Source organism: Apus apus, chromosome 1 (assembly GCF_020740795.1).
Source record: "Apus apus isolate bApuApu2 chromosome 1, bApuApu2.pri.cur, whole genome shotgun sequence".
NCBI classification, from domain to species: domain Eukaryota; kingdom Metazoa; phylum Chordata; class Aves; order Apodiformes; family Apodidae; genus Apus; species Apus apus.
In genome coordinates, this window is record NC_067282.1 from 180,514,726 (window position 1) to 180,534,473 (window position 19,748).

The window sequence follows — 19,748 nt, forward strand, 5'->3', positions numbered from 1 at the left end:
TTTCTCCTCTTCGTCAAGATCATTTTGCTTACATTACAGATTTATCGGTTCTGAAACACTGGGCATTGCACCAAAGTTTTTCTTCCTATAAACCAGTGTTTCTTTTTGTAGCAGTGAGCAAACAGGAAGATACTCCTTTTTGTATCTTTGTTGTCTATTTCCTTTCTTATATCTGATATTTTTAACATGTAGTTTCCTATCTAGTCACAAAAAGATCTTATTGGGAAAGAACGGGAAAAACAGGTATTCATGATCTTGCAAATTTGAATCTGCATCTACCTAATTCAATAGCAACTGGTGATACAAGTTCAAATGTCATGTATTCTGTGTAGTGTTTGAGGAAGTATTTGTTAGACATTCAAGATTTGCTACAGTGATGGTTGTTTTGTAAATGTGAGGAAGCATTTACCTCAAGACCATCAAACAAGTTACACCTTAATTTGTTCCTTAATAAAAGATGTAATTTCCCAATTTATTATACCAATTTTATATAGATAAAACCTATGCAAGTGCAAAAAAGCCATTTTGACTACAACATTAAAATAGAATTTTAAATGCCTGGCTTCCTATAAATAATTTTTTAAAAAAGCTTAGAAAGGTCTGATTGACATTTTTAAGCCTTTTACAAAAGGGCAGAATGAATATTTTCAGACATGAGTGCATTATGTTAATCATCTGGAGTATTTATTATCTAATAAATTACCAGCAGGTCCAGTGAGAAACTGTGTCAAATTTGAGTACAAGATGATAAATACAGATCTTGGATTGGGGAGTTTTTCTGCAAAACAGTAGAGTATGTCTTGTTTCACTGTTACTGGAGAGGACACCTGGGAAAAAAATGATTTTCATTACAGAAAGGTTCTCATGCTATGATCAAGAAACCTAAAGATCTGATGGCTCCATTGAACTGTTAACCTCACTGCTGTACTTGTTGCAATACTTCTAGGAGACTCTATTAAAATTGTAACTGACTTGAAATGCTATTTAAAAGTTTTCAACACATGATAGTATAAAAAGTTTAATTTTTTTTTCCAGAAACCCTAAGAAATATGGAAAACTTTTATTCTGAGGCTTCTAGAAGCACTGAGTAATTATTAAGCCACTTCTAGTGATACAGTTAGTGATCAAAACAGTGATGGTAAAAGTATAATGAGACCAGTGGGTTAAGTATAAAGGAAGGCAGTGTTTTTGATTCGGTAATGTAGTGCTCAGTTAACAGTATCGCAACTGCTGTTTGAAAATAAATTTAATCAAAGAGATCATATGTGGGAGTACTCGATGTAATTGATTCAGAGATGATTGAAAAGCAAAAAAAGGAGATTTTTTTTTATTGATAAGGCTGGGTTTTGCATCATGTGTTTTATCTGTTAGTTGCAGTGGAAAATTTAGAAATATCCCATTTGGTTTGGTTACACAGGCTGTTGATTGCCTTTCACTGCCTTCATTCTCTCAGTACTTTAAAAAAATAATCTATAAAATTGCAGGAAGTAGGATCTAAGGGCCCTTTTTAGATAAATGATATCTGAAGCCTCTGACGGGTGTGGATCCTGGCTCCAGTTATGCTGCATGATGCAAAAAAAATGTCAGCCTCCTAGAGGAACACAGAAGATATTTTTTAATAGAAGCTCAGTGCCTGAAAGTCATGCATTGGGCAATGAAATATCACTCAGTAGTTGCCCCTCTGTTAGGGCAGCACTGATCCACACCTGGTTTAATTTAATTTCTCGTGCATATATTCCTGCAGATATCCCAAGCAGAAATCAGTTGGGCTCTATGCATTTACAACTGATGCAGCTACAGAGAAAATTCCAGCATTCCCTTCTTGTGAGCTTTTTATGTGGAAGATATTCCTTCTTCATTGTTTTTTAGGTCAACTTTTTGTTCTGGTTTAACAGGGTGCTTGCTGAAGGTCAGCTATGTCTGAATACGGGTAAGTGACTCTTTCTGTTTTTCCTTTTAAAAGGCTGCCTTCTTTTTGCAATGGAATCTATTTGCTGTTCCTGACTGCTGAAGCAGAGTATTTATGACAAGCTACCAACTTAGGTTCATTGAATATAGAGAACGTGTTAGACTCGGTGTAGGCACTTGATGTTCTAGCCTCTGTTTTGAGAGCGAGTTTTCCCTCAGGCATTTGTAGTAGAATACAGACATTTGTAGTTAGACAAGAAGGTGCTTGAATGGTAAAAAATGTCTCATTGCTTAGAAAAGCCTCCTCTTTGTATGTTCAGTGTTCAGAACTCTATGACATTTCACAAGACAGATTTATCAGTTTTAGGGCGGGTTTTTTGGTGGTGGTTTGGGGGTTTTTTTGGGTGTGTGTTTTGTGGTTTTTTTGGTGGTTTTTTTTTGTTTGTTTTTGGTGGTTTTTTTACATTTATAGTGTTTTTTCCTATCAATATGTACATGAAATGAAGTGTGTAAGCAGTCCCAGTAGAGTTTTAGCTGTAACTTTCAGTATGGTATCTATTTTAAAATTCTCATTTCCTTTTCTTTTCTGGCTTAATCTTTTATACTTCAAAGTTACTGTTTTCTGTTAATTCCTTCTAACCTTCAGTGTTTTTATTTTCCCCTCAGCATTTATATGGAGTTCAGGGAACACAACCTTCAACCGTTTTATCTAGCTTTGGTCTTTTTGCTGGTGTTCTTAATTATCTCTTAAGGAAGGAAGTAAGAAATAGCATCACACCTCTGTTTAACGTCTTCTTTCTAAAAATTGCAGATGTCTAGTTCTCTTTCTGACTTTTCCCTTCTCATGTGTCCCTGGCATCCTCCTAGCTTCCCAGATGTGCCCTAACCGGGTGGACCTAGTAATTCAAAAGCATGTTTGATCTGCTTTACTCAGAGAAGCAGAAAGCTGGTTGAGGTTGGGAAAAGGGTGAGCTAAAAGAGAGGCCTCTAACATGCATGCTGCTGCTTCTTGTTACAGGTTTTCTCACAACCTGAAAGCTTGTCTCAATTATTTGTTGTATCTTACCTTCAAACTGGAAGTAGTTTGAGGCAAGAGAATAATTTTCTATGTGTTTCATAGAATCCACATTTAGCTGGCTGTAGGTAGTACCACAGTTATAGGGAAATCAACTTATAAGATAATAGAAAAATCAACTGAAAATGTATCTTATTTCTGATTTAAAAAATAAAAGTATTGTATAGCCAAGGGATGCCTCACATGTTGTTCCCTTTTTTCTAGTTAAAAAAAGAGAGTCTAAAGTGGTACTCTACTTCTGTCAGAATAAGGTTGTCTTAAATTGTGTCGATAAAAGCTTCTTTAGTTTCATGCAGCCCAATGCATATGACAGACCAGTCTACTGTGGTTGCCAACCCTAGCCAGGATCCTATCCAGGGTGTCACAGCAAAAAGAGTAAAGCTACAGTAACAATGTTTTATGATGGACTGTATATATCAGATGTTGCTTCCTAAATTCATATGAATAGTCATTGTCTTAAGAGGGAGGAATTTCAGATTTTCATAAATAACCAGTGTAATTATGTTAAAATTTCACTTTATATGTAAAAATCTGTTTGTGTCCTGAGTCCTTGTAAGCTAAACAAAGTCCTGGGTCAGTTTAATTATGTGTTAGATAACAAAGCATTTCCTCTTACTTATGTATTATGCAAAACTGTAAACAGAATTGCTTGATACTCCTTATGCTTCCCATATAGTATTTTGAATATGTAATTTTTTAGTAGTTCTTTAAATTCTCCTCTACTGTTGCATTGTTTCTGAGAAAAGATGAATGAGAGTGAAATAGGTATTTTATGAGAAATTGTTAAATTTCTCTCTAATATAATGAAATATATTAATTATTAGTTTCTATCTCAAACTTGCACCATGTGTTGTCCACTCCTGTTTCATTGTGCTGTCTACAACTAGACCCACAGCTGGTTCTTTCTCTCAATGGTTACACTAATTTATAACCCATTAGAGTGCATGAATAAATCATGTTGTTCCTTGCTTACTGGCACAGGGAAGTGTAAATTAAGGTTTTGTGTGCCAGCAGGAGAGAAGTCTATCCAAGGGTAGAGTATTAAATTCTTATTTTTAATTTCTGCGATAAATGCAGTTAGAAATAAAGCTGTTATATCTGCAAATATTTTCCATTTCTTAATAATAATTATTTAAATGCATCCCTGGCTTTTTTAAACTTGATTTTAAAAATATTGTGAATATTGGCTGTTTTGGGAGGTAATTATGAGTGTATTTGGGTAACGTTTGTCCACTTAAAGCTGACATTGAGCAATGTAACAGTCCTTATTGAAGCTAGCTAATTATAGAAACCTCTTGGTAAGAATATAGAAATGAACTTTTAAAAGATCCTTGTAGATTCTACAGTCTAATTTGAAAATGCTTTTTCCCATAAACTCTTTAGAACTGCTTGAATAATCTGTCATTTCAATGGTCAGTACTGGTTGTTGTTTTTTTTTTCCTTATTTTGTATCAAAACCCATTGTTACAAGCTCTCTCAAGTTTCATACCAAAGAAAACAGTTAAGTTTATCCATTCTCCCGTTCTGCTGTGGGAAGAAACTGAGACACCTGACATGTTGGGAGTTTTGGTTTACTTTCTTTTGGGGAAATAAACCAACAAAACAAAACCCAAACAAATAAAAAACCCGCAACAAACAAACAAAAAACCAACCAAAACAAAACAACCCCCCCCCTCCCAAAACAACAGCAACAACACACAACAAAACCAAACAAGTGGAACAGCTTTAGCAGGGCAAACTCAGAAGACTCATCTCCAAATGAGAAGTAGGTCTCCTACAGTGGGGGAGGTTGTGGTTCAAGTTCATGGTCAGAACTTAGTGGAGCATGAATTTCATTGCTGACTCTTTTAGTCTGCATAAATCCTTAATCTTTGGTTGCCCAGCTTTTTATTCCTTTATGTACCAGCCATTATATCCTCAGTATATTAAGTTTGTTTCTTTAGTAGAAAACTAAGTGAAAAGTCAGGGGCCTGAGTTGCTTTGCCCTTAATGTACCTCGCTCCCTTATTTTCGCAGTGTTAATTGTGGTAGCCAGTATTTTACAATAAACCTTGATTTTCCTAGTACACTGGGAAGTATTTTTTGGCCTGTAGCATCTGAAAGTCTCCAGTGTTGACTTGCTCTGCAGGCTTACTTGCAACAGTGGCAGACTGGGCTTGATGATCAAGCTTTATGTTCTGATTCTTTAGCGATTTTTACAAAAATGTGTAATAGGAGTTCTTAAATCTCAAGGATTACTTCTTAAGTGGAGGAATGCTTATTCTTAGAGGTTGTCCAGTTCTGTGGGCAACTTCTTGAAGGCTGATACCTGGTTATCACTGACATCACTGTGCTGTGATTGTCTAAAGTGATTCTTATTTTCATGTAGTGTAAGCTTTTTTCCTGCAGGAAAATCACAAAGTTTTTTTTGTAAAGAAAAATAATGGCAATTATCTTCCATAGCTACATAATTGTGGGTTTCCCCTACAGTCAGTTTGTAAATCACAGCTTTCCATAAGTTTATACAAATTCAAAGGTCTTGCTTTTAGCTTCAGAAATCTTAACTATTTAAATTACAGCTGCACCTGTTTGGCTTAGCACAAGCAGCTGCAAGATCCCATGATGAGAAACACTTTTCACCTCTCATAAATTTTTCATTGTGTCCAACGTGAAAGGTTTTTAATTAAACTCAGTCACTTATAATATTCTGCTGTCAGCTGCCATTAAAAGAAAAAAAAATCCCTTCTCATTTTGGCTGGGAGAAAATCCTTTGTGAAAATGTTGCTCAGTGAGCCCAATCCTTGATCTTTTGTACTTGTTAAGATTATAGGTATTCTGAAGCCTGACGAAACACAAGGCTTTAACCTACTAACCTGGATCTCAGCATGTCTCTGGAGATAGGATGGACATGGACTGAGAATGCTGAGAAAATCACATGGAGAATGGGGGATTGTATGTCACCCAGCCCTTTGTCTTCATGTGGACCACTGTCTGTCACCTTACCCCACACTGAGTTTGAAGTCCTTAGGTACCTTTAGGGGGGCAATAATTCTTCCTTTATGTTTTAGTTTTATTCTGAAGGTTGAGGCAACTCCCTCACAGAAGAAGCAATTGCAAGAGGCAATTTTAGGCTATTTCAAGACTAGAAAAAACCCCAGATCTTACAGTGCTTCTGGAACTTGGGTAATGGTGTTTGCATCAAACTTTTTCCATGAAGATCAGAAAATATTTGCACCCATATAAAATTATTTTAGGCAAGAATAGCATACACCAAGCTATGCACATTTTCAAAAAGCAGTGATTTGAGGATCCATTGTACTGCATGGATTCACATGGCAGAGTTCATACTGCATGATCTTTGTGGTAAGATTCCAGTAAAGAAGATGCCAATCTCAGTGCTGTCAGGAACTCAGTCTCTCTCCCTTTTAAACAGTTGTAAATAATTAAGCACTTTTTGTTATGCTCTAGGTGTTCAATAATCTTTGTTGCTCAACTATTTAAGATCGCTGGCATGTGCCTTTTACTGAGTCATGTAAGGTATCAGTCTTGGATTTTTGCCCTTTTAACCTCAATAATATCATTGTTCTAGGATTATTACATGACAGTATGAAGAGGAAGAAGTTAAAGCTATCTTTGGAAACAAACCTTGCAAGCTTGTCAGACTTGGATTCTCAGGCTCTTAACTCCTCTTGTGTTTTTTCTAGACTGAAAGCAAGCAAACCCTGAAGTCTTCAGAAAACCTTTCACAGTTTGTTTTCTGCTGCAGCTTCCAGAGAGACAAATATTTTTTCTCAAGTCTGAAGTGCGAAAGTGTGCCCCTGCATCTGATAACTGTTCTGTTATATGCATCATCTTGATTGAAGTATTTTTTTCATTAGCTTCAATATTTGTCTCCCTATTTTTTTTACCCCAGTGCAGGTGCCCGGTCTTCCATGGTAGTTCTCATTTCTGATTAAGCTGCATTCAGACAGATAAAACCCTCCACAAATCTTGATGAGGGTTACTACCAGCAGGGCTTTCAGCATTTGAACACATTTTTTAGAATTATTGCTTAAAAATGGGTATTATGACTTTCTTAAGTAATCCAGGCCACAATCTAAACTTCCCTGTCACAGATTGCAGTTCCTGCACAACTTTATTTGGCGCAAGCTTAGTCAGCTAGACTTCAGTGCATGCTTTGATAGATCAGGTAGCAAGACAGATCAAGATGACACTTCCGCAGTTTTTACTGGTTTTGATGGACTGGGGTTCACCATCTGTACAAACAGAAATGTGTTGCCACAGAATCCTGTGCTTTTGAATGAAATAGTACATTTTCACTTCTCTTGTTATGCATCAATAATTTCAAAAGGCTTAAAAATACCTTCCAGTTTAAAAAGCTAATCTTGCAGTTGCTAGTAACTTCATAGACCAAATGGCAGCATATGAACATGTCAGATTTTTGCCTCATGGTTTCTTCTAGTGTGATAATTTTTATTGCAAAGTACATTCTTTGAAAAAGCGAGACTGAAGTATCTGTAGAATCAGCCTCTGCAAATGCAGTATAAGTTGCACTAAACACCAACATGCATCTATTCTTCTGTTCTTACATCAGGCCTGTGATGTATTCATCGTTGGTTTTCCTTTCAAGGTTTCTGTGTAAGAGCTTATAAAAATGTGGTCTTCTGCCCATTTTGCTTGTCCAGAATGAAAGGTTTGGTACTTTCACAATACTTTACCTCCCAGCTCTGTAACTTGCATCACAGAAGGTACTCGTCTGGTAGAAGATATGTTTGGTTTTCCTGGAATATTAAACCGTTTTCAGGATTTATTGAGACCGTGCATTGAATTTGCAGTCAGATATTGATGTGTGGGAAAGCATATATGACCGTTTGACAAAAGTATCTGGTGCACACAGATTAAGAATGTTAATCTGCAGATACTGAGAGCATCGACTGAATCAGTTTTAGCAGTATTAACACCATGCATTGGACACAGTTTTTGTTTGTAAAAGTGGATCCAGCAACTGATGTCAGCCTGGCACCTTCTGCACCTAAAACCAAAATATTCCATCCATCTGTATTCTAAAAGTATTACAAATGTGGACTCAAGATCTGTTTGCCTGGTAAATATCTGTGAATAGTTAACTTTTTCTTTTTCTTTTTTTTTTTCTTTTTTTTTTTTAAATATATATTCCAGTGCTGCTGTAGCTTTTGTCTTAGTTATGATTCAGTTTTCATTATATTTCCTGGGAATAGAGAAGCTCTCTGGAATTCATAGTAGTATAAGCTAAAACTGACAAGCAATATGGAAAATGAGGTGGTGTTAATTTATCCACAACTGGAGAGTAGCATGGGGACTTTGACAATTCAAAATAGATATTTGTAAGCCATCAGGTGGTGTGCTTTTTTGGATAATACATTATACATATAATGCTAGTTGACAAAGTTATTTCACTGTTCCTGCTTTACTGTTTTGAACCCTTTTTTAAGGTTGTCTGTTGTCTTGGGGTTGTTTTGTAAACAAGAACTGTACAGTAAAGCCATACCCTATGGAAAGGTGACCAGACTGCTTTCCCTGATCCCAAGATTAGCTGGAAGTTAGATCAAGTTAAACCATGTCACAAGAGATATTGAGGAGCAATACCTGACCCTTATTTTAAGGGTGTTTATCCAGAATTTGAAGCAAGGCCTCCCACTGTTATTTAAATCACTGGGAATGAGGAAGTGAATCCAGGTGTGCTAGAGTCTGGCCAGACACAGAGATGGTTGAGGGAAAGACCAATGTCAGATTTGTAGATCGAGTTTTCTGCTTTTATTTAAAAAAAAAAAAAAAAAAAAAAAAAAAAAAAAAAAGCTGGAGAATAAACCAGACTGCTTTTGGATTGAATGAAACATTGCACCCAAAATACTTTCCTGTTAATTACAAGATTTGGAAAATTTGAAGGTTTGATTAGAATTTTTTTGGTAAGGTCTGGTTGCTTCAACCCCTGAACAAAGAAAATAAACTTTACTGTGACACTGTGTTTCTCTCTCCCTGTCCCTGCATCAATGGACATTTTTTTTTTTTTTTTTTTTTCCCAGGGCCATTTTAAAGAGTAAAGTTTTCAGAAGTTTGTAATTATGAGACTGAACAAAATACTTCTTTAAGCAAAAACATCAGTGACTTCAGGTGTTACTTTTGGCAGCTACTTAGCTTCATTTTCCAAGGAGATGATATTTAATATGATCAGTGTTTCACTTTCTACCAATAATTCCTACTCCTTTCTTTCAGTTAATCAAAGATTCAAATATAATTAATTTCTTCTACCCTTCTTTATAATCAGCACTTGGGTAAAAACCAAGAAGGCTCCAGACCACTAATGTGTTGCTTTATCTAAGAAAGGGAATGCAAAATCCATGGATTAATCTGTGGCAGCTAAAGCCAATCTTCCCCCTGCCTGGCCTTTCTCTTGCCTTTCCGCCTGCTGTGGGCTTCATACCCTTACTGTGCTAAGTGGGTTTTCCTCATCCTAAGTTCAGATCCCACTGAAAACGCACCAGTCTGGTGGGGTTTTTGGCTAAACTGTAAGCCTTATGCAGCCTTACATATGGTATAGTGGTCCTGGGGGGGAATGGGAATGTGTACCCAAGGGCAGGAGAGAGACCAGGCTCGCAGCCCTGCAGCAGAGATCAATTTTAACTTGCTGAGTGCATGAAGGCATCTAACCAGCCAGTCTGTTTCTCATGTGTGTGACTTCAGAGTGACCACATCATGTTGATCCCTGCCTGGTTGAGGTACTCTCACCCAAGTGTGGTAGCCAGTTACTGTGGTGGTGACATGGGAGACCAGCCTTTGCTTGTCTTCCTATTCCACCTGCCACCTGGCTCTGTAACACAGCCTATGTTTCCTACAGTGATGAAAGTAAAGTCGGATGGATGGTGGAGGTAGATACAACTCAAGGAAAAAGTAGCTGTTGTCATATCACGTTGCATTTCTGTAGAAGTAAAAGAAGATTATGTAAATGAAATTCATAGATAATACTAAAATTGGAGGTATATCAGTCCCTAGAGAGAATAGAAATATTACAGTTTATTCCAATTCACAGTAATGCTAATGACATGTTTCACATTCATGTCAGTTGAGTATGTTCAAGATCCTGAAAGAATTTGAAATAACAGTTGTTCTGAAGCTACAAAATGTTCAGTTTTTTTAAAAAAAAAGAAAGGGGGAGAGGGCAACAGTGAAATGTACAAGTAGAAACTTTGTGGAAAATGTCAAGAGAAAAATTACAAGAAATAATTCTGTAAAATGCAACTGGTTAGGAGTCTGTGATGCAGGGGTTGTGTGTATATGTGAAAGTAGTGGAGTTATTTGCAAAAGTATCAGATCACAGAGCAGGGAAATAATCACTCCTCAGGTTCTGGTGGTGCCAACTATAACCATAGTTGGTACTTGAAGGAAGTAGGCAAACAAATTATTCTAAGTTTGGAGAAGAAATGTTCAAAATTAGAGATCTCGAGAGCTCTACATATGAAAACTGGTGGAATTTTTAATGTAAAAAAATGACATAAATTACGTAAGGAACTTATGGGATGTCTTTGTTAGTCCCAAATTTGCGCCAAGTGCTCCTAAATCAGCTCTGGTGGTAATAGCAACTGTTCCGAAAAACATTCTGTAAGCCATTGACATTTTAAGCAGTTTGGACCTGTTCCACGAAAGGTTTTACATTGCTAACATACCTCACTTTCTAATGTAAATTACTAAAAAGTCTAATCCTGTGCTCAGTTTCTGCATTATTCACTTGCAGTAAAGATCCAAAGGCTGGAAAGGGAAAGAGCCTGTAGCAGGGTGTTGTGTATTACTCACAAGACTGCCCTTCGAGCATTTTGGAGACTTAGGTGATCTGCAGACCAGGGCTTACCCAAAGAACTTCCTTCAGAGGTGAATGGAGCATGTGCCTCGGGTTCGACAGAGAGAGCTGAATCCTGATGCGTGTTCCTGCTGGAGCATCCTGTTCACTGAGGGCGGCGGGGCTGGAGGAGCGGTGCCCGGCTCTCCCCGCCGCACCACGGAGTGGCGGGAGCTGCCTCCCTGGCGCCCGGTACCACACGGCCTGAGGCTGGTCCCGCCTGCCCCGGCGGCCGCGGTGCGGTGCGGCGCGGTGCGGTGCGCGCTGCCGCCCCGGGTCGGGCTCCACTAGGTGGCAGGATGCCGAAGGGCTCCGCGCTGCTGTCCTGAAGTCCGCCCGGGTTTAGCCCTGCCCTTACACATTGTCTGAGGACATGATAAAGTGCAGACAGTTTCCTGGAGTCCTGCCTGCCCCCTGTTTCTTACTGGTTTTGTCATTAATAAAGCAGAGTCGGGAAGGATCCGAGGGAGGTCTGAGATACAAAGGAGCCCGGTGCGGTGACAGGGTAAGAGGGCACCTCTTAGCTATCTACAGTCTGCGAGGAAGAATTGCCAAGGCAAAGATAAATTCTTTGTGAAAACACAGTGGGGTGTAGCAAGAAGCAGTGAAATAAAAAAATTTCTGCAAAGTTTGCAAAGAGTAACAGCTGGTTAAATTGTAGTGCAATCTGCAAGTCCATAGAGAAGCACGTTTGCCTCTTTACAGGGCCAGTTCAGCAGGGAACGGCCGCATCCTTAGGAAAGACTGACCTTTTCCATCCAGATTTTTTTTTAAGTTGCAGAAGTGAAAGGAAATTGGAGTGCCTAATATTGCGATAAAATATTAGCTAATATTAAGTCTAATACAGAATTAAAACACAAGTTCTTATCCCTGCTTCTTGTCACTTTTGTTTTCTTTTAAGCAAACCTTCTACGGTGCACTCTGAAAGTGGTGCGTGTGTGTGGCGCCTGTACAGCACTTCAGAAACAGCTTTGGTGGTAAATCTGGGTGTTTGGGCTGCGCTTGTTAAGAGTGTACCTTCACTTCCCATTCCCCTCGGTGCAGGTAGCTATGCCTGCCAGAAAGCTTGAAAAAAAGTGAAGCAGTTGTGCTTTAAAGGGGACATGATCGCGCTCGTCGTTCCCGTTTCCTCTCTGCCCCAAACTCCCTGCGCAGGTTGAGGGGCAATCGGGATGGAGAGGGGGTGGGAGGGCAGGGGAGTTCGGGGTCTTCTAGCTAGGCTCCCGGATGCCCGCCCAAACCAAGCCCCGATAAACCCTGCTGCGGTTCCCACGGGTCTCAGGGGTTGGCGAGCAGCCAGCCAGTAGGCTGGGGCAGGCTTTACGGTGGGGGCGTGTGGAGGGGCAGTTTGTCCCCCGCGGCCCCTGGCCGGGTGAGGGGCTTAGTGCTGGGGGGAGGCTGGGGACACGGCGGGGGTGACTAGCGAGGCGGAGTCGGCAGGAGGAGGTAACGGGCTGGCCGAAAGCCGGCGGGGAGCCGGGCAGGAGGGGGAGCTGGGGAGGAGAGGGTGCGGGGGGAGCCTCGGGGCGCGCCCCGTGTGCGGTGCCGGGCGCGGCGAGGAGGCGGGGGAGGAGGCGAAGGAGCAGGCAGCGCGGGCTGGGCCCCCAGCCCTCCGCTTTTGAACCTGGGCAAAGCAGAGGCGGGGAGAGGGACAGGGGCAGGAGGCAGGCGGTGACATCAGAGCGGGCCGAGCGGATAAGGTGGGAGAGCCGCAGCAGCGGAGCGGGCGAGCGAGGCGTCAGCGATTAGCGGCTGCCGCCGGTCCCCGCGCACCGCACCGCACCGCAGCTTCGGGCACCATGCAGAGGTCCCCTCTGGAGAAGGCGAACATCTTCTCCAAACTTTTCTTCAGGTGGGAGCCCCGGCGCGGCGGGACATGTGCTGCCCGGGACAGCGAGCTCGGGCAGGGGCGGCCAGCGGCGGAACGAGGGGGCTCAGGGGGCCACTCCCCTCCCCCCGGTCGGTGGAGAAAGGGGCAGAGCTCTAGGCGCCAATTAGTTCTTGAAACCTCTGTAGGAAGAGCGGTGGGAGACCCGCTTGCTGCCGAAACGATGAGATCTTTCTTTTTTTTGTTGTTGTTGTTGTTGTTGCTGGGATTTTAGCGCCAGGAATGGGCTTTGTCTGTCAGGTGCCATAAACCCTCGAGGGACCCGAACAGATGAATTTATGACATAATTTGAGCAACCTTTGGTAAATTGCTCAACTAGTTAATCTGTTATTTCACTATAAACTGTAAGAACACAGTGGGGTGGGGGGCGAGGGGCGGGTGCAGGGGGGAAATGCTCTCAGAGCAAGGATTCCTTCTGTTTGGCTTTTCGGGTGTTTAGCTCAGTGTGTGAGTGTAATGTAAGATCTTACTGGAAACAGTTCCTTATAAGCCTTGAAAGTGTTCTCTTAAAAGAAAAGTCCCTGGTGCCTTTTCTTTCTCACAACTTCAAATAAAAAGAGAAGGAGCCAATACTAACGCCTAGGCATAATGTACTTTTAAAGACAATATAGAAGCCTGAACATGTTTTACGTGACATTGCTAGAAATGACACTGCCAACTGGAAAGAGTAAATAATCTGTCAGGCTTTGGCCCACACACCACCTGTTTCATGAGGGTGCTTTCCCCCCTTTTAGTTACTCGAGGGTCTTTTACAACGCAGGGGCGGGGAGGGAGGAAATCTTGTGTAAGATAGGAACGTGGTCACTGAAATGAGAACATGTGAGTAAAACCATAACAGTAGCATGAGGTCTCTACCTGTGCAACTGAAGACTTTTATCTCACTTTTAAATCCTTTTGGGATAGCTTTCATTTTCAGCAGGTTGGCCTGGACATTTTTTAAACATTTCTTAAGGGAAGTGGATCTGTATGAATCACTCTGTTTGCCTGTCTCACCCACTTTGGCTCATTTTAGCCAGATGTGATAGCAGGGAAGGATCCCAACTGTAACCTTTTCCTGAAGTTTTACAAGCATACAGGTAAAGGCGAGAATTCTAGAGTTGTCCTACAGTGGTGCTACAGTGGGAAGGAAGCCACACCTGCTCTCAGATGCTGTTAGTGCCAGGGAGTGTGGATGATGGGAGTGTAAGCCTTTACAAATTCTTCACAGAAGAAGCTTCAGACAGTGCTCCTGTCAAGTGTAAGATACAAATCCATAGGAGATGAGGCTGCATATTAACTTAATTGCCTCTTGTTCTGTTGAGTGTTATTTACTTGTAAAGAGAGAGGAGTGCTCTCCTAGAACCTGTGATGCTGAAGGTGTCAGGAAAAGACCCGATAAGCTAAAGCAAATATATTTCTGATTCCTACCTTGCTTAAAGTTTCTGTGGCTGAAACCAGATGCAGTTCATGCTCTTTAAGAGCATACTTAACTGTTCTTGGACCTGACCTGGTCTTCTAAAATCAAAGTGTTTAAGTCAATGAGATGGCATTTGAATTGTCCTTATCATGCATGATACATTATATTGCATCAGCTATCTGCTTGTAACTGAAATGATAATAATTAAGTGTATAAAGTTAAAGAGGTGTTTATAATTAATATTGAATACAGCAGTGACATTTCTTTACAAAACTTTATGGTAACATTGTTTCATAGAAAACCCAGGCTATTAATGTAAACATTCAGTTCGGTGTGTAAGAACAGCAAAATATGTGTACATGTATAAAGTGCCTAATACGGTTCTTAGGAGAGATGTTTCTGTGAATGACAGTGTCTCTGCTTACTTGTGTTTTACCACATACTCTATGAATGTCTTTGTTTCTTGACAAATATATGAAATAATTGAACAGGCCACAAAAGTGAAAGCCAGAAAGTAAGTTAAAGGTAACTAAAGGTAATTAAAAGGTAAGTTGCACAGATAAAAGATTTATCAAAGTATAAACATTTCACAGCACTTTAAGACATGGTATTTGTGTTGAGCTTTACAAAGTCAGAAACATTTGCTACATATTGGTTACAAGAGACCTGTCCACTCAACTGGAAACATTCACAAAGTAGTGATTAATGAGAGAGATTGGAACAAAGTTTTCTAAGATGTCAGAATATTCTGTTAGTGTTTAACTGAATCTACACACGTAATTTGCTTCTGATACTGATCATATTTAGTAAAGCACTCCAGGACATGCCTACAGTTTCTTATGTGCTTTACTTCCATGAAATGTGTGTGAGAGAACTCAGGGGCATTATATCTGTCATAAGTAGCCAATTCTTTCATTACAAAAAAAAATACAAACCAGAAAGGTGTGTATGGAAAAAGATTGCTTTTCCCAATTATTATGAAATTGTCGCCTTAAAATACAACATTGCAGAATGCTGCAGTGAAGTAACTTTTCTAGGAGGCTCCTATGCAGTTATTGTGAAGTACCAATCTGAACATAAGGCAATAAGCTGAAGGTCGTGTTGGCAAAAATGATGCAAAGGTTTTAGTTGCTATTATTCAGGAAATCTTGCTGATAAATATAATACTGATATTTAATATTGTACAAACTGTTGTCAGCTTCTTGTTACGGATATCTATAAACCTGCTGGCAAGGTTTTATTGCTACACAGTGTATCCTGTTTGGGCTGGAGAGATAGGTTTACATGTGTTAAAGTAAGAATGGAGCTCCTTGCTCATAAGTGAATAATTTAGACATGTTTTAATACTGTTTGTACATTTTTTCTAAATTCTTTATGCCAAAAAGTGAGAAAGAATCACATATATACAAGGAGTAGTGTCTTAGGTAAAATTTTACCCTTTTGTTGGATTTCCAAGACTAGCAACTCTGATGGGGCAAAAAAAGAGAATTGCTTGGGCTGGTCATGATGGAAAGTATTTAGACATTCAAAATCATCTTTCTTCCTAAAATTTCAACAATTTTAATCTAGAAACTGATTTTGGTGGTTAAGAAGTGAAGACAAGCAGTCTAAGATCTTCCATTTAAAAACACTAGATGTTAACTATTTGGGATTTCAGGTTGTTTTTTTTTTTCTGTTTTGTTTTATTTTCCTTACTGTATCTTTAGAGTTGATTCCTTTTGTTCTCAACTATATGCAATACATTTACCTGCACTCTCACAATTTTTTGTTTTGTTTAAAGAGAATGGAGTTTTATGCAGAAGCAGCCAGATGGTCGTATACTTAACTTGACATTCATTGTGAAGCTTCACTGTTGTCTTTATAAGTTACTTATGTTCTTGGAGTTTTGCAGGCTCAAGGCCATATGTTTTGTAGCAAACAGCACCAGAGTACTTTGTGATCACCTACTTTTTATTGTAGATTAACTGAAAAGAGGAAGTATTCTTATGGTTTTATTAAGGCAAGTTAATGAATTAATCAATTTTTAGCTGAGTACCAGAACACAGAGTACTTGCTGGAGTTTCAGAAATAGCTACAACTTTGGGAGAAGTCTGTTTTGTTTTTTTTAATTATTTTTTTTTTACATGCAAATGTAGATATTCAAATACAAGTTTACAAAAGGCAATCACTGCGCCCCTGTCCAACTCTCTAAGCCTATGCTTTTGCTTTGGCAAGTACCAAATATGACTGCTGTCTTGGGAGGACCAATTAGTTCAGTGCCTGATTTATTATAAAATTCAAACGAGAAATACAAACTAAGTCATCTTTTTCCTACTTCTTCACAAGGGCTCAGTGATCAGAACTGCTCTAGTTGCTTCTTTCTTTCTAAACCAGAGAAAAAGTAACCTGCTGCCTTTTTCTTCAGCTGTCCAGTGGTTCCTAGAACAATTTAGCATGTAGGGGATAAGTGCTGGATTCCTTTTTCTGCTGTGTATGTGCTGGGACAGGTAAGAAAAAGAATTCAATTCTACACTTCCCCTCTTCTAGGCAGTAGGACCAGTGTTACCGGTGTATGGTAGTGAAGGTGTTTAAGTTCTGTATCTCTGGCTCAGCTAATCTTTTTAAAGCATAAGAGCAAGAGTGACTCTGTAGTCTACTGGGTAAAAAAAAAATATTTCCAAGTCTTGATTTCTGTTCCCAGGGCACTTTTAATGAAGTTAATAACCTTTAGGGTGGATAAGAGAATCCAGAACTTACGTTTTGAGAGTACCTAGCCTGTGAGCTACAGTCATGGTCATTCTTTGACTCTTTCTAGCTTAGTTCAGTCTTAATTGCAAGTTTGAGAGTGTCTTAACCAGGATAATTTCTTGTTTGAAAAGCCATTCTCATGAGATTCAGTTTGAATCACCTCAGAGAAAGGAATTAAAAAGTCAGTGTTGCCCTAGATAGTCCCTGCTCTGCCCTTGCACTATATAAATCTTGCACTTGCATGATTTAATACTGAGAAGGTACTTAGAATTTGGATTCCTGAATAGAGAACCATTTATGTGCCTATTTTGCTGGAAAAGTTTGGGATGTAATGTGTACATTTGTCCTCAAAGCTTCTCCTGAAACTGTCTTGAGTTCCTAAGAATACCAGGTTTTGCACAGGAAGTTTAAAGACCTTCTTTGTATCTATAAATTTCACTCTGGAGGGCAGGTGTCTGGAAATGGTCATATCAAACATATATTTGAAGCATCCTCTACCAATACCTAGCTGTAACATCTGGCCCATCTTTTCTTTCTGAGCAGGGAGCCTCTGTTTACATTGGTAGCCATGAGCAAGTGGGTTGAACTGCACAGTGTGATGGTGTTCCACTGTTGCTGAGACAGCTGGGTTAGACACTTAAGCAAGACAAATTTCTCATAGTATATTCCTAAGGCCCTTTATGGGTCTAGTCCTGAGGGCCTGTCTCTCCCTGATCCCAGGTAATCATAAATCCTGGCTGTTAGTGATGACTAAGTACAGATGCAGCTGCAGCATGAATTCTGGTCCTGTGAGGCTGCCTGGTCATTTGTCTGTTGTCACAAGTGGTCCTTGGAGAGCCATTGGTGTGCTAGCCCTTCAGACCTGTTTGAAACAGCAAACTTTCTGTACTTCTGAAAGTCAGCCCTCAGATGGTTCAAAGATGTGTGTGTAAGTTTTGGACTCCTTTTGAAAATTTGACTTCTATTGGTATTTCCAAGGTAAAATATGAAACTTGAAGTGAACTGGAGGAAGGAGGCTGAGACTCCTACTCCAAAAATAATTGAAGCCACAGGAATACCTTGTCTAATAATAAGAGTAAATTGTGTCCTTCACTCAGCCTGATACTGTGTCTTTGGTCATGAGATCAAGTTGAACAGTAACATATAAGAATATTTCAGTGATGCACATTACAAAATTTTCCTGTGTAAACTTATAGATGCAATTCAACTGCCTTCCACGAGAGAGGGGGTACAATTTTTTCAGGTGGTGTTCATTGTATCACTCCCTCTCATATAAGCAAAACATCTGCATTGACCCATTTCACAGTCAGCAAGTAGCTAATCCAAAGCTACATTGTTATGAAGCTCCCCAAATTAGGAGAGAATAAGTAGGCTTTTAAGACAAATTATGAGATGGCATTGTTTTTGTTTTGAAACCAGAGTCCTCCTGTCTGTCAGATATGGAAGAGGGTGGGTGGTAGAGGGGATTGATGCTGAAAGGCAGTGCTTAACGTGGTCTGCTGCAATACTAATATCTTGGCTCCATGGGAAAGGCTGTGCCTTAGGAGAAAATCCCAGGTGACACATCTGGGAGCTTTATAAATGCAGTTCAGTTATTAATATCACAGCACTTCAAGTTTTGCTGATACAAACTTTTTACAATGTTCCTTGCCCATTTTAAGTCTTTCAAAGAATCAGGTGAAATAAAGATGCTGCTCTTTTCTTGCTATGGGATATATAACTGAGGAAGAGAATGAAGATGAAGATGCATTCTCTGCTAGCCAGTCTCACTGTAGGTATGTGCTGAAACAGCATTGTAAGCCCTGCTCATAGCACATCATCACTGCTATGTTATTTTGAAAACTTTGTTAAAAAAACTGCAATATATATATTACACTTGATTTTGGTATCTAAACAATTGACAGAATGTATTCTATACTTGTATGTAACACTACTTAAAGATCTTCGTACCTCCTTATGTACTTAATTTTTTCCTCAAAAATAGCTCTCATTAGTTCTGTAATACTTTGAATATTTTACTAACTGCAAGGAAAAAGTACTTAATTTCTGCTAAAAATTTGGATCTCAAAAAGCATTTAGAGATTAGATAATAATTTGAGTAAGTGTCATTTTGTGAAAGCTGTGCATAAAAATGCAAGACTTCCCCAAGAATTGCTGTGGAGTAATCCCAATTAAGATACACTATTGAAATCCTGGGGTTTCAGCAGAACATGGATTATTCTTGAAATGGTGCTGCTCACAGCTGGTGGCAGAGTCAATGATATTGCAGCTAAATATATTCCATGTCAAATAATTCCTCATAGTGAAGAATTGTTTATTAGTGAAGACATTTAAATCTCAATTTTAGTGACCTGGGAAAAAAACAAACAAACAAACTCAAAGCAATTACCTTCCATTGCTGAAGGTCTGCAGTAGTTATGTGTAAATATTAAGCTCAGAGTGATGGATTTGTTTGTTTTTAAAGGGAGAAATGATGAAGGTTTAATATTGTTTTCAGAATATATAATGTGCTATTTTAGTCGGTTACTGTTTGAAACAAAGTAACTGCAACCTCACCCTATTGAGGGTAGCTAAGGTACAGGAATTAGTCCTGTGGACTTGCTGACTTGGCTCGTATCTTAGCAAGGATCATGCAGAGCTATGGTCACCTTTTATGGCTGCACTGCAGGATGCTGGGAGAAGAGGGCTGGTGGTGCAAACACTCTTTTGGAGAAACACATTTCAAGTGTAGTAGAGCTGCCACCTCCAGTATAAAGTAAGCAACAATTTTCAATTTGTTCTGCCACCAGATTGATGGATGTCTTTTGGGAGAGGATGGGAGTGCAGAGCCTCTCATAGAATCCAGTTTGGTTGACCTTTCAGGAATATCTGAGACATACATGGTACCTCAGTCCTTTACTGCAGT

At 39.6% G+C, this 19,748-nt stretch overlaps 1 protein-coding gene across 1 annotated transcript in view; it reads left to right on the top strand.

Moving 5' to 3' along the window:
* The first annotated feature begins 12,630 nt into the window (after positions 1-12,630).
* The window catches only part of CFTR (CF transmembrane conductance regulator), an 87,585-nt gene continuing 80,467 nt past the window's right edge, over positions 12,631-19,748 (top strand). Inside the window, exon 1 of the mRNA XM_051623145.1 lies at positions 12,631-12,684. Within this exon, the coding sequence (XP_051479105.1) occupies positions 12,632-12,684 (53 nt within the window). The 5' untranslated portion in view covers position 12,631. The remainder of the gene's footprint in view (positions 12,685-19,748) is intronic.